Here is a 13,490-nt window from a genome sequence, read left to right on the forward strand (position 1 = left end):
GGAGTCACGTGGCCCGGTGTCGGCGAGGTTGGTAACTGGATCCCTCTCCGGTGCGCTCTGTGCGCACACGGGATCATCTGTGTGAACAGACACACAGACACACATGCAGCATCTATCACTAATATGTTACAAATGATCAGGCCATATCTGTTACAGTTTAAGTGATGCATAAAGTTCTCTGTGGACACATGGACTGCATCAAGTAACTTTTATAACATCTTCATTACTTCAGAACAACAGGCCTGTTCTTCACGTGTTGTGTCAGCTGATGTTCTATGCAGAACACACTCAAACTCTTTCTTGTTTTGCTTCAACATCTGAGAACTTCCATCCCACTGTAAAATGACAGCACACTGAACTTAATGTGCTGTCCACTGGTTTATCTCCTGTCTCCTGTCAGTCTGTTGACTTCAGACTCTTTTACTATCTGAGAAGTTATCATCTGTGCAGCAATCATTCATTCATTCACTTTCCATACCTGCTTATTCCTAACAACAATAATGTTGATGCTTATTATTTTTGTCACACTTTATTCAGACAGTCCAATGTTGATACTCAACTTCCTTTCAGGTGACTATAATGTGTCACTAAGAAGTATACTGAGTTTCAAGTGATAGTCTATAGATAGTCAATGTCTGGGCTAGGGTTAATGTTAGGGCTAGGGTTAGGCTAAGGTCTGGGTTAGGGTTACATAGTCTGTTGAGATGCACCAAATAGGCAACAAGCAATTTGTTGAACATCTACTTTTTGTCACCTGTTAGCTATTTCCAAGTATCAACATTGGACCAACATTGGATCCAAATAAAGTGTTAGCAGTATGTTTGTTGAACAATTTTTGTCATAAACAGAACTTCAGAAACCATTGTTAGCGTTACCGTACCACTGAACCCCTTCCAAGTGCCAGAGCAACTTGACCTGCTGCATTGCTAGGAATGTGTATGTTCCCTCTGACAATAAGAAAAAAAGAAAGCCATTAGACAATAAGTAGGTCTTGTCAATTCAGACTTTAGGAGCCAGTTGAGCTTGGCGGTTCCTGAATCCTCAGCACCATTTCCGTATAGCTCTACCCCAAAGCCAGTGTGATGCCCAGCTACCGCAACTCTGTCAATGCCTTGGCCTGGCTCCACCAGGAATCCCTCTGTGGAGCTTTAGGTGGCTCTCCCTGTTATTCTAGGCTTTTCGTGCCTCCGTTTGATCCTTTACTTATCATCCAACACAGTGATTAAATGTCTAAGTCAACCGCCAGCCTTTTCCCTTTGTGATTGCATGGCAGCAGCACATTTTTCACATGCTTCCCTCCAGTGTCAACAGTGCGCCACCTGTTTTACACCCAATTACTGTACAACAGACCCCCCGCCCCCGAACACCCCCCCCAAACAGACATACACAGGAATGCTTGACCCCACCCAGTTCAATGAACAAGAGACGGAGAGAAGCGGCTATGTGGAAGTACAGCAGAATCAGGGTCTTTTCAAAAGTCATTATAATTATAGAGATCACATAATGATATTTACACGAATGCAGGTGTTCAAATGTAATACACAGTTGCCACTGTGCAAAGAGCAGTTGCAGCAGATGACTTGAGTTTAGGATTAAAGCAGCATGAGGCTCATCTTCTCTTACGTTTAGTGTTAACTTTAGATAACTTGTTTTTGGGAAGCAGAGGTGATGTGTCCTCATTGCATTATGATGGCAGAACCTGGCTGTAAAATAAGCTGATTGGTTTGTAACATGCATCAGACATCACAGTAGTTACTTGTAATCCATCTGCACACATAGTCCATGTGAAAAATTTGCTCACCATATTTAGAGAGTTATTTTATGGCAATAGTTTCTCGTTTACTCTAGAACTGTGAAGAGCACTTCATCAGGATGCCAAAAAGGTAATTCAGACAGAGTGAAAAGGACTTTGGCTGAAATACCATTAAAATCCTCCCCTTTCATTGGAAAATTTCATCAAAACTTAAATTGAATGTACCAAGATTAATGCAGGGGCGTACTGAGTGACTATTTTTTGAAAATAACATAAACCCAGAAACTGAAGTGTTTCTGAGCACTATGACAGCTGCAAACAGAAGCATATTCATAAAATGCCCGCTTTGCGTTCCATGTATATCATGTTCAGGGATTTGTGGGGAGAGTGAAACTGCTTGCATGTAAAGACTCTTACGTTGGCCGCTCATTTAAGCGTGACTTGTCGGCCATAGAGACGTAGGTTGAGGCCACCGCCGCCGCCTCTCTGGGAGCCAGTGTGTTGGTCTGGGTGTTGTTTTTAACACACAGGAACGCAGACCTGGGCGTGTGGCACTGCCTTGGGCTGCGGTCTGCGGGGAAGGAGGAGAACCGAGCATCTCTCACAGAGCCAAGTCTTATGCTGCACAACCCGGGACAGTCAGAGCGCCGCTGCTGGCACAGGGGTCCAGTAAATCACCGTGTTTCTCTCTCAGGCACAAACTGTGTTGAGAGTGGAAGCCGGGGTGTGAATGAGCTCTTTGATAAGTCTGCAGTCTGAGAGCGGGGCTTTCGCTGCCTGTGGAGGAGGTGGAGGTGGGGGTGGGGGTGGGGGTGGGGGGGTCTGGTCAAACTGTGGGGGTAACTGCAGCTCTTTGTGATGACTCAGGGCCTCTGCTGGATCTGAGAGGTCCCAGCTGACCCCTGAGCAGGACTCTGAGTGCACATCTATGACCTTTTAACCCTGAGAAGTAAGGGAATCAGTCTGGGAGTCTGGCCAGTTGGGCCGTGAAAATTTGTCACGCTCATAATGAGTGGTGGATGAGGGCAACTCAGAAGAGAAAGCTAATCTCAGTGACAAGGATACTATTCAGTTTACTTTGCGTTACCAAAGAACTGGTGTGATAGCATCTCTCTCATGACTGGTTTAGCCGCCTGCTCTAGCCTGCAGAGCTAAGCTACCGCTCTGCGCTTATGCGATTCATCCATCGCCTTGAGACAAATAGAGAGATGAAACATGAGTTGCACAAGCTTTGCTCAGACATCTGCAGCCCACAGTCCTCTATCTGAAAGATGAGAAAGTACAAAGACATGCTTAATAGAAATCAGTCAAGTTGGAACTGGGACAAAAAGATGAGAGGCAAAAGGCATAACAGGGGGTCTTGGCAGCGGAGTGTAGTGGCTGTAGAGAGAAGAGTCATTAAAGTGGATGAGGACTTCTGAAGAGTGCTACTTGGACCACTGCTGCTCTAACGCATGAAGTCAGTTTATATAATTTACCATGCAATAAGAGAGGCTGTTGAGAGTGCAGGATTTGCCAGACTCTTATTCTCTCTGTTATATTTTATCCATGTCAATCACTCGGCACACAGAAACTTAATATAAAAGGTAGAGCGGATGGGGGTTTGGACTTTTTTAGAAGTAATACAGAAAGTAGATGTGGTCTCTGTTAGCAACATGCCTGGACTTTATCATACCACTTAAGATGACTACCTGTTGTGCACCACAGTGATGTCAACTACAGCACTTCAGCCACAGTGATGAGATTATGTTACATATATACTGAGGTTGGGTATGAATGCCTGTTTTGTATTAGGCTATAAATTTGCTCACTCACGGCTGTCCCTCTATCATTAAATGAAATGTGGCTTGACTTTCTTTTGCTTGCTGGAAGAATCTGATTGTTGTTTTCCTCCTCTCAACTGCTGCACGAGAGGGTAAACACAAAGATAAAATACTACACTTTGCAGAAATATAGTTGTTAACCAGGAAGTTAGAAATTTAAAGCCAGGATTTGTCTGATAAATAAGTTAATGGTTGGAGAACCTGAAGCTGAAACCACACAGTAATTAACCTGATTTCCAACCACACCTCAGCTTCCCTCCTCACGTCACCCCTATTTCCGTCAATGTCTCAATGTTTTCTTAAATCTGAACAAAAGACATCGTGGTGGTTAACTGACACCCACAAAGATATGTGATGGAGGCATGTTGGTTTTGGCTCCCATAAACTGATACACACGTGAAAGGCATAAGGGGCGGAAATATGGGATTACATGTCCGTATCAGTTTAAGTCAACACTCTTATCTCAGCTCATGTTTGATGTTAATATCAGAGAATGCAACCCACATCAATCTGACACTCCTTTTCCAATGGGAGGAACAAAACATTTCCTAGCAATACTCAGCGAGGCACCGGCAGCACTAAACCACAGATATTAGAAGTTAATTCCACAGAGCAAAGTCATGGGCAATAAAATCTGAGGGTTTGGAAATTTACCTGCACTGGAATGGCCAATGTAAAACCATCATCAAGTTGGTCTACCGCAAGAGTTCTCAGCTTTTTTTCCAAATTAGGACCCAAATTTAGCACATTTAGTGTCTCCCAGGGACCCAGGCTCACTCAAACTCTCAAGGACTTTTATCATGTGGGGGAGCCAATGAAAACAGAGCCATTGTGGCTCCTGATCCATAGCCCTGTTCAACTGAAAACCTCTTTTGATTCATGGTCGGATCACCATTTCACTCACAAACAACAGCGCTCTCTGGTGGTAGAAAAGAAGTAGCACAGCCCGTCATCGTCAGCAAATAGACAAATAGACCAAATGCATGCAGTACCAAACACGACCACCAGAGTATAGTATATGTCAAGATTTATTCCAGTGCAGAAGCCATGTCCTCGCCTCAACTCACCTCACAAAACTGACAGTAACCTGTAATTGAGACAGAAAATAACTCAATAAAATAAATATTCCCCCTGCTGTTGATAAATCAGAGCAATAGTCAATGCAACCATATGTAAAAGTCTCTGTTTTTCCTTCCAATTCTCCGCAGAATATACTCCAGAATGTCCAAAGGCACATAAAAAAAATCACAAAGTGTCTGAATTTACTGCAGAATGGAGAGCAAACTGAATCCCTACTTGTTGAGATGCTAATCCTTAAATCATTATTGTGGGCTGCTAATCACTCCCCGAAAATCCTCTCAGAAGAATAAATCTTTCAAGCTGGTGACATTAAAGGCTGGTTTTGGTGTGGATTGTGCTGCTATTTACCCAGGTGCAAAATTACTGTGTGTCTGATTCAGTATGTAAACACTGAACCAGCTACTCAACTGCTTCTGCACTCTGAGTGGAGCAAGTGGGGAGGTTGGAAAAGGCTTTCACCTTCAGACGAGGGGAAATACTCTCTGATTTATCTAAGGTCAACATGTGCAAGTGTGTGTGCGTGTGTGTGTGTGTGTGTGTGTGTGTGTGTGTGTGTGTGTGTGTGTGTGTATTTGTGTGTCTTTTGTGCAGGTATTTCTATTTGCATGAAAATTTATAGGCAAATTCCAATAAGTCACTAAACATTAACAGTATTGAAAGTCACCTAGAAGGGAAATACCTTATCAAGCTTCCCAAAACCTGATTGCTTCTGATCATTGACTGAACAGGACTCATGTATCGCCAGCTTGTGAGGGATGGGTTGTGGCACAAGAGCATCTGCTTGCTTAATTAAGAGCAAGATCTAAAATCGATCCAATAAATGCCAAGCTGAGGCACTCTGCTACAGACGGGACACATTTGTAACAAGAGAATTGCTGCCAGGTTTTCTCCTTAGTGGCATATTTCAACGTTTTCCTGCGCAGCAGCAAGGAAATAGCAAACTGTATCAGCTACTTGTATTTAGCACGAGCATGTGTTGATGCTAATTTTGCCTGTCAAGTGACAATATTGCATATTTAGAGGGCGTTTTAGTGCTCAAGAAGTACTAAAATACACACTTGAATGTGTCTTAAATGTGATTTTCTAATGAGATACCAGACCAGGATTGTAGAGGAGGACCTCACATGGTGTTTGAGGCCCCCGGGACTTAAGCTTTGGGGCCCCTGTCCTGAAGAGTCGACATACCCACACCGACCATAATGCAACTCTCCGTCTCCTTTTCTCTCTGTTTCTCTGTCCATCTCTCTCTGTCACACTTTCTCTCAAAATGAAAGCATTTTGCATCGGTTTGCAAGCTCCAACGGTGTGGAAACTAATGAAAAATCACAGTCTGTTGAAAGAAGTGATCATGAGAAGGTCTTGCTCACTGAAGCCTGACTGAACTCTCTCTCTCTCTCTCTCTCCATCCAATAATGCATTTTAATGTAAGATCTAAAGGTCTGATAGTGTTGGAACTAATGCGACTAGTTTCACTTGTCCCAGATATTAGTGACAACAAATGAATTTTTTATTATTGGTTTTATGACTGAAATGCATTAGAACAATTCTTTCATCAGGCAATTACTGTGCGATAATGCAATGAGAGGGAGAGAGAGAGAGAGAGGGGGAGGGAGAGAGAGAGAGAGAGAGAGAGAGAGTAGTAATTGAGCTGATACAATACAAATCTCTCGCATGGTTAACTTCTGCAGTGACACACTCTGGGCCAGGGGTTTTCAAAGTGGGGTCCGGGCACCACCAGGGGTCCTTGACAGGGTTTCAGGGGGTCCCCAGCAAAATGAGTGGTAGTTTAATTTCCCTATTATTTCACTCCCTAGAAGTTAGTACCAGGTGAGAAGGTATAAGGATGACAATTTTGATCAGGGGCTTCACTCTCCCCACTTTTGCTATCACCCCATTTACAGTATAGACAGTTGTATAGTTCTGTGCAAAGTCATATATAATCAGTGGTAGAAAAAGTGCTCAAATCCTTTACTCGAGTATAAGTAGCAATACCATAATGGAAAACACTCCAGTAAAAATAAAAGTCTTGCATTAAAAATTATACTTAAGTAAAAGTATAGATGTATTAGCAGTAAAATGTACATAAACATCAAAAGTAAAAATAGGAAGAATGGGCCCTTTAAATTATTACAAGTATTTTAATGTTGTAGGAGATCTAGGTGGCACTAGGTTTAACTACTCCATATACTGTTGTGCAGTGTAAACTTTAACAGTGCATCAGATTTTATGAGTTTATGGTATGTTTTGCATGTAAAACCTTATTCTGCAAATTTAAGTAACTAGCAGCCTAACTACAGCCATCAGATAAATGTAGTGAAGTAAAAAGTACAATGTTTCCCTCTGTAAAAGTATAAAGTCTCACAAAATGGAAATACTCAAGTAAAGTGCAAGTACCTCAAAATTGTACTTAAGTACATTATCTGAGTAAATGTACTTTGTATATATATATAATAAATGTGTGTCTAGCCTATTTGGTAGTCCCTGATATTAAAAAGTTTGTGAACCCCCTACTTTAGGCTACAGGCTACCTAAACTCTGTGGGTAAATATGTATATATTTTTTGGGAAAAGAGTTGCATTTTGATGAATCTAAATCGTCGACATGCTCCCTTTTGGTGGCAGAGGTGTGTGCAGAGCCTGTCCCATCCTCTCCTCTGCTGCGTCAAGTCAGACAGAGAGAACCAGAATGAGCGCTGAATCTAGGTAATTTTGCCTTCAAAATAAAAGCATAAAAGTGCCGCTTAAAAAAAGAAGTATTAGGATGCACACATAGGGACATCCATTCACTCTACCCTAATGTATGGCTTCCTGCATTTAATATATGATTTGCTACAAAAACTTTCTGTCCTGCTTGTAACGAAGTTTTCTGGGGAAAAGTGGAGCAATGACTGATGACTGATGTTGTTTAATTAATGTGATAAAATATTACTAGACATAGCATAAGTCACCAATCTATCTTGCTCAGATGCATACTGCAAAGATGGATCATTGGTCCCGAATGCTCCCCATGAGGTAATTTGCTTCAGATATGGCTTCCAAATTAATGTTTTTGGCAGATTTTGCTTGATCGTTACTTTTCTTTATGATAATAAAAACTAAAATCAAATCTTCACTCACTTAGACTAAAGTATGTATGGTAGGCCTATTGTATTATGGTCCTTAAAACCTGTTGCAGGCAATGTGCTTCAATAAGGGTTTTATTTTGAAAAGACCAACCGGAAATGGCATTATTTGTTGTGTATGGCTTGACACTTGGTCCTCTCTACATTGAAAAATCCGAAGGAGGCTGGATTAGGATGAAGGTTTTAGGAGTCACATGGACCAAGTTTCTGACTGCTGTCCAGAAGCCGTTGTTACACACAGCTGCTCTGCCCGGTTCTGTGTGAAATCCTCTCACGTTGTTGTGAAACTGAGATTTCGTTTTTTAAAGTTTTCACGTAACTTTTTCCATTTCATCCAGACTTTCGGCGTTTTTTATTTTTCGTGGACTTTTAATGCAGTGACCCGGTTCCGCCCCTTCAATTTTAACCATGCTGCAAACTTTAAACTTTCGCAACTGAAACAACATTTTGTGGTGTGAAACTTTGAACCGCCGCAGGAGCTAACTTTTCATTTATTTACTCATAATGACCGAGGAGAGCAAAGCAGAGCACAGAGCTGAAAGCGGGAAGGACTTGGAGAAACAGCTCCGGTTACGAGTGTGTGTCCTAAATGAACTTTTAAAGACTGAACGGGATTATGTTGGGACTCTAGAGTTTCTCTCGGTGAGTTTTGAATACAATTTTAAACAGAGACACAGCCTATAAGCGTGCATTATTTTTCTCTCAATCAAAGGAAACCTCAAAACAAAACAAAAACCAAACAAAAACCAGCCAGCCTACTTAGTATGCATAGTGCATAAAGGGTCCAGAGCAAGAATTCGTCCACTCTGTACATCAGTGTCAAAGTATTGATATAAAGTAGCTTGGATGCTGCTGTAGTGAACGGGGTCTCCAACATGAAAATCAACATGATCAGTGTTGCCTGTGCAGCTTCTCTGAATCCAGTCCTTGGAGATATTAACTTTTCAGATTGCAAGTGTGAAATTGGGACAGCAGTCACAAAAAGGCATAGCACAGCTCCAGTTCTTTCACAGCCAAGTGTGATGGTTTAATCTTGTTGCTCTTATTCTGCTCATAGGCTATAGATTAGTGTTTTGTCTGGCAATAGATTGGTCTGAAAGTATATTTCAAAAATAATTTTCCAGTATTGATCTGCACATATTTTTAACCTCTGAGGATGCCCATGGTCTTACACAATGATATAGTGATGAATGAAAAAGTGGAAAGGTAAACCAGCTCCAGTCAAGACAAACAACCACCAGTATAATAAAGAAAAACAATTACATTTTCCGAAAAACAAAAGCATGAATTTATGTTTCTTTTCCCTAAAAGACCATATCCTCATATTTGATACTACTTACTATTGTATATACCATGAATTTATGTCAGCCTGCAAAAGTGGGTAAACTTACGCAAATCAAAAGGTGGATAAACTGACTTTAGGTGGGTTTACCCCCCAGTACATCCCTGGTCTTAGATTCACTACATATTGCATTGTATTGAAAGCCTTAAACTGAAGGGAAAATGAAATGGTAGTCTTCAGGGAAACCTGTATAATGGCATCTATATATCAACTCGGTGTGTCTGTGTTGCACCCGGGCCAGTGATTGTACTATATGATTACTCCACTTCCCACACAGCAGAGAAAATACCTGGGAGCGCAGTCTGAGACCCTTTGCCAAGCTCTGATCAAACCCAGAAGCGGGGAGTTCTGCCAAAGCCGGCACAGGTGGACTCAAATAAAAACCACTGGGGTTGGCACACAGCTGGCAACACATCTCCGGCAGTGGGTTGCTGCAACTTAGGAATGACGTGCTGTCAGTTTAATGGCATTACAAAGAAAACAACTAACCGCAAAGGCAGGAGGGAATTGCAACTCTCTGAAAATGTTCCCTGTTTAAATCTGCAAGTTGTAAAAAGTTGTCATTGTTTTGCAGTTGGTGATCAAATATTTTTAACTACCTTATTTGGCCAATGAAACTGAAAAGCTATGGTTGTTGAGGATGTTAATCATAAAAGCCCTCATGGTGAACACACCTAGAGCAACACAGACTGTGATGTGATCATATTATAATCATATCATGATCAAGCTGTGGGTTTTGGATGGCTTCCACTCTATTTTCTCAGCAGTTTCAGTTTCTCTGCGCGATGGGAACTTTGCAGGGAAGTGGGGTCGAGGGGGCACTGTGTTGTGTGTCATTTAGAGCGCTATTTCCCAGACCACATGCATGCATGTGGACACATTCCTCTTAGGAAGCCCCCCTACTTCCCAGATGGTTCCAATGGAGGACAGAGGGACCAGGGAGGGGATGGGTCTTGATCTGGCCGGATCCTGTATGGCCTTTCTTAGAAGCCAGTGCCATCGCTCCATCTAGAGTAATGGAGGAGGCGATTGCATGGGAGTCTTGAGGGAATGCGTCCTCTGTCCTGGTTGGGGTTTGGGGAATGCAGCCCTCCTCCCCTTTACCTCTCCTGCAGTGCTGGAACTGGGATTCATTTTAGAGCCGACAGATCCTCACAAGGCAACTCTGTTCTGGCCAGGAATGTTAGGATGGATGTATCAGATTGAAATCTGACAGCGAAAGATAGTTCATTGGTTTAGCTGCATGTTGTAGCTTAAGGAGAGAGAGAGTGAGAGAGAGACAAAGAGAGACTATCTACTCTCTTATCATGTGGGAGGTCCTGGGGAGCATCACAGTGGAAGATACTCAGGATGATCAAAGACAGCCCTACTGGGGAGAGGAGTCGTATTCAAGACTTTCATCTGATCACACACCGTGCCTCCCCCACTTCCACCGACGCCACACATTACCAATGAAGAACTAGTGCTTACAAACCACATACGCTTCTCTGGAGCTACTTGTGTGTCTGGAGGTCAGAATGGAGGACTTCCTCCCCTCTGTGAGACTCCCCGGTGGGATAGGCCAGGGGACTCTGCGTGCCAGCAGGGAGAGGCGTTGACGGGATATTGCCAGAGGGGTGAGAGGGAAAAGGGTAGAGAGGGTCATGAAGTAGATATTGCCAGGAGGGCAAAGGGGAAAAGCAGGGGGTCGGGGGGGGTCTTATGTGACTGGCTGGGCTTGGTGCCTTCTCTTGTAAACCATATTTCCTGGAGAAGGAATTCCTCCGAGGTTAGGAAATGCAGGGGAACAATGAGGCTCCGGCCAGTAGCAGAAGTTGAACTGTAGAACAGAGATTGCTGCTGCTGATCTGTGGAACCCAAACACAACGCACCTCGTTTGACAACACATACTGCACCACTAAGGTAGTGGAAAACAACATGGAGAACAATGATCTATGCCACAGATTATTACAGCAGCTGGTTCCAGGACAGTTTGAGCCCATTGTTGGGCCATTTCCAGCCCCTAATGGGTTGCTTTGTGATACAACTGGGAAAACATGGTGATTTATGTGCATCTAGAAGGTGTCAGTATTGAAAAGTTTGAATTTGACTTTCTTTGGTCAAATGCATAGGTAGAGCACCATCGCTTAAACTTCAAGTCATGGCTTCTACAGTAGTCTGACAGTTGGAGGAAGGCTCTAGGGAAGCGGTCTGAGATATCTCAAGCCTATCTTACATAATGGACGATTATAGCTGGAGATAGTGGGCGGCGGTGGACACTGGTGTTTATCTTGGACAGCTATGAGCCAAGAAAATGACATTCATTCTTAGAAATGTCTCGTTGAGGGGAACGAATGAAGAGAACATGTAAACACTCCCCATAATGAGGTCTTTGCATCTCTGCTGTTTTTTAGTCACAGTGTCAACTGGAAAACTTTGCTTAGACTCCGCCATTGTTGCTGTTGATAGAGGGATATTGAAAGCCACTCACTTGCATGATAAGCACTTAGGAGAGAATGCTTGAAGGGACAATGGAGGAAACCTTTCATGTCCTGGTTCTGGAGGGAGATCTGAGCCACAACCTTGCTTAATATATTCCCAAGAGTTTATCTGTGCGTTAAGTGGTCCCTTAGCTACCTTCCTTTCCTTAACAAAAGCCTGTTGAGCTGTGAAGCAACCACCTAATGTAATGTTTAAAACCCTTATAATCCCCTGCATAAAATGAGATTAAATGAAATGTGGCCTGAGACATTCTAAGGCTCTATTCATATTGTTCTCTTATGTCTGTAGTTTCTCGTTTTATTTTATTTTTTTATATAGCTGCACACGATTATCCCCGGTACATGATTATCCTTGTTACGTTTCCTCCAAGTGAAGAAGCCATGGGCAGCTAACATGTTGGTGGTTGTTGTAAATCAATAGTATCTTTCCAGTGAAAATGGCTGAAGGGAGTTGAGAAATCGGGTCTAATGGTGAAAACAGCCGCAAAGATGGATCACTTACAGGCTGTTACAGACCCAGGTGTTCAAGTGAACCCAGTGTGTGTGAATGTGTGTGTGTGTATATAGAGGTCCCACGTCTCTCTCAGGGTTTGAATTTGTTTACATCTTGGCTGGGGCTGTCAGGTTGGCCCAGGCTGCTGATGTTGTCTTTGCGTGTGACACATGACCATTTGGTAGCCCTGAAGGGGGTCGGGGCAGGGGCCTGAGGAGGAGGAGGAGGAGGAGGGGGGGGGTTCATATCCTCCGGACAGACAGCTGATGACCCCTCAGGTCATCACCTCTGGTTCCTATCCCCTTCCTGTCTGTTAATCTCCAGACTTCATGCCAACATCCAGCCCCCTCCTGTGTTCTGATGGAAACGGGAACGGAAGATACTGATGATCGGTGCGTCCTGATTTAATGAAAACACACACGAAGGCAGAAACATGCACGTGGACGGAGACACACACACACACACACTTACTGATACCAATATGCGGCTACATACGGAAGCGTATTGTTTCGCCAGGTTTCCACCAGGTTTTCTTGGAATATTGAGATCTTTTCTCATTATTATCAGATCCTTTCTTGTTATTACGAGAAAAGGGTCACAAAGTTGGTTTCCCATTCACAGCTTCTTATTGGCAAGTTAGGGGAAAATATAAGGGCAAAGCTAAATGTGTTTCTAACCCTGTCAATACACACATTTCACTTCAGCTATGTAGCATAACATATTTTAACATTACTCATTCCTCTTGCCCACAGTACATCTCTAGATTTTGTAAAGGCAAACAGGGGTGCGTCTGGATAATTGACACATGATGGGCAGGGGGTCAAGAAAGATCTTGTCTTGTGCCTAGCTGACACTGCTGTGTGTCTTAAAGCAGTGGTTCTGTGGGCTGGGACCACCCATGGGGTCATGAGAGGATGTTGAGGGTGGGCCGAGTCACACGATGAGTTATGGAATATAAAAAGAAGCTATTCATTTTACACATTTATTGATTTCAGTCTTTGTGATACATTACTTTTTTCTTCTGAAATAAGGGACATTTGCAGGCTCTGGGCTTCTTCCAATAATAAATCAAGTGAAATAGCCTGAAACATAAAACAATCATTTCCTGTTAAAGTTCTCTGTTATTGTGTTTTCTGTGAGTTTCTGCTTGAGACAGGAGGGGGTCCTGAGCAGGCTGTGGTTTGTGTTTTGGGGGGGGTGGGAGTGACAAGCCAGAAAGGTTGAGACCTATTGTCTTTAAGAGCAGGAGCTGTAGCCAAGGCAGGAAGCTGGCTGAAAGAGGGCAAAAGCTGAATGAGATGTTTATGTTTGTGTAATGAGATTTACACTGTGTGATATATTGCAGCCCCTTGTGCAAATTCATCCCAAAGCTGAAATATCCTTTGCTTAGCTATTTGA

At 43.0% G+C, this 13,490-nt stretch overlaps 1 protein-coding gene across 2 annotated transcripts in view; it reads left to right on the forward strand.

Annotated features, from left to right (window-relative positions):
• Nucleotides 1-8,201: 8,201 nt before the first annotated feature.
• prex2 (phosphatidylinositol-3,4,5-trisphosphate-dependent Rac exchange factor 2) overlaps nt 8,202-13,490 on the forward strand; it is a 97,304-nt gene continuing 92,015 nt past the window's right edge. For both annotated transcript variants that reach the window (XM_071923983.2, XM_071923987.2), the window contains exon 1: nt 8,202-8,419. In XM_071923983.2, the coding sequence (XP_071780084.2) occupies nt 8,282-8,419 (138 nt within the window). In that variant the 5' untranslated portion in view covers nt 8,202-8,281. The remainder of the gene's footprint in view (nt 8,420-13,490) is intronic.

Source organism: Centroberyx gerrardi, chromosome 22 (genome assembly GCF_048128805.1).
Source record: "Centroberyx gerrardi isolate f3 chromosome 22, fCenGer3.hap1.cur.20231027, whole genome shotgun sequence".
Taxonomy (NCBI): domain Eukaryota; kingdom Metazoa; phylum Chordata; class Actinopteri; order Beryciformes; family Berycidae; genus Centroberyx; species Centroberyx gerrardi.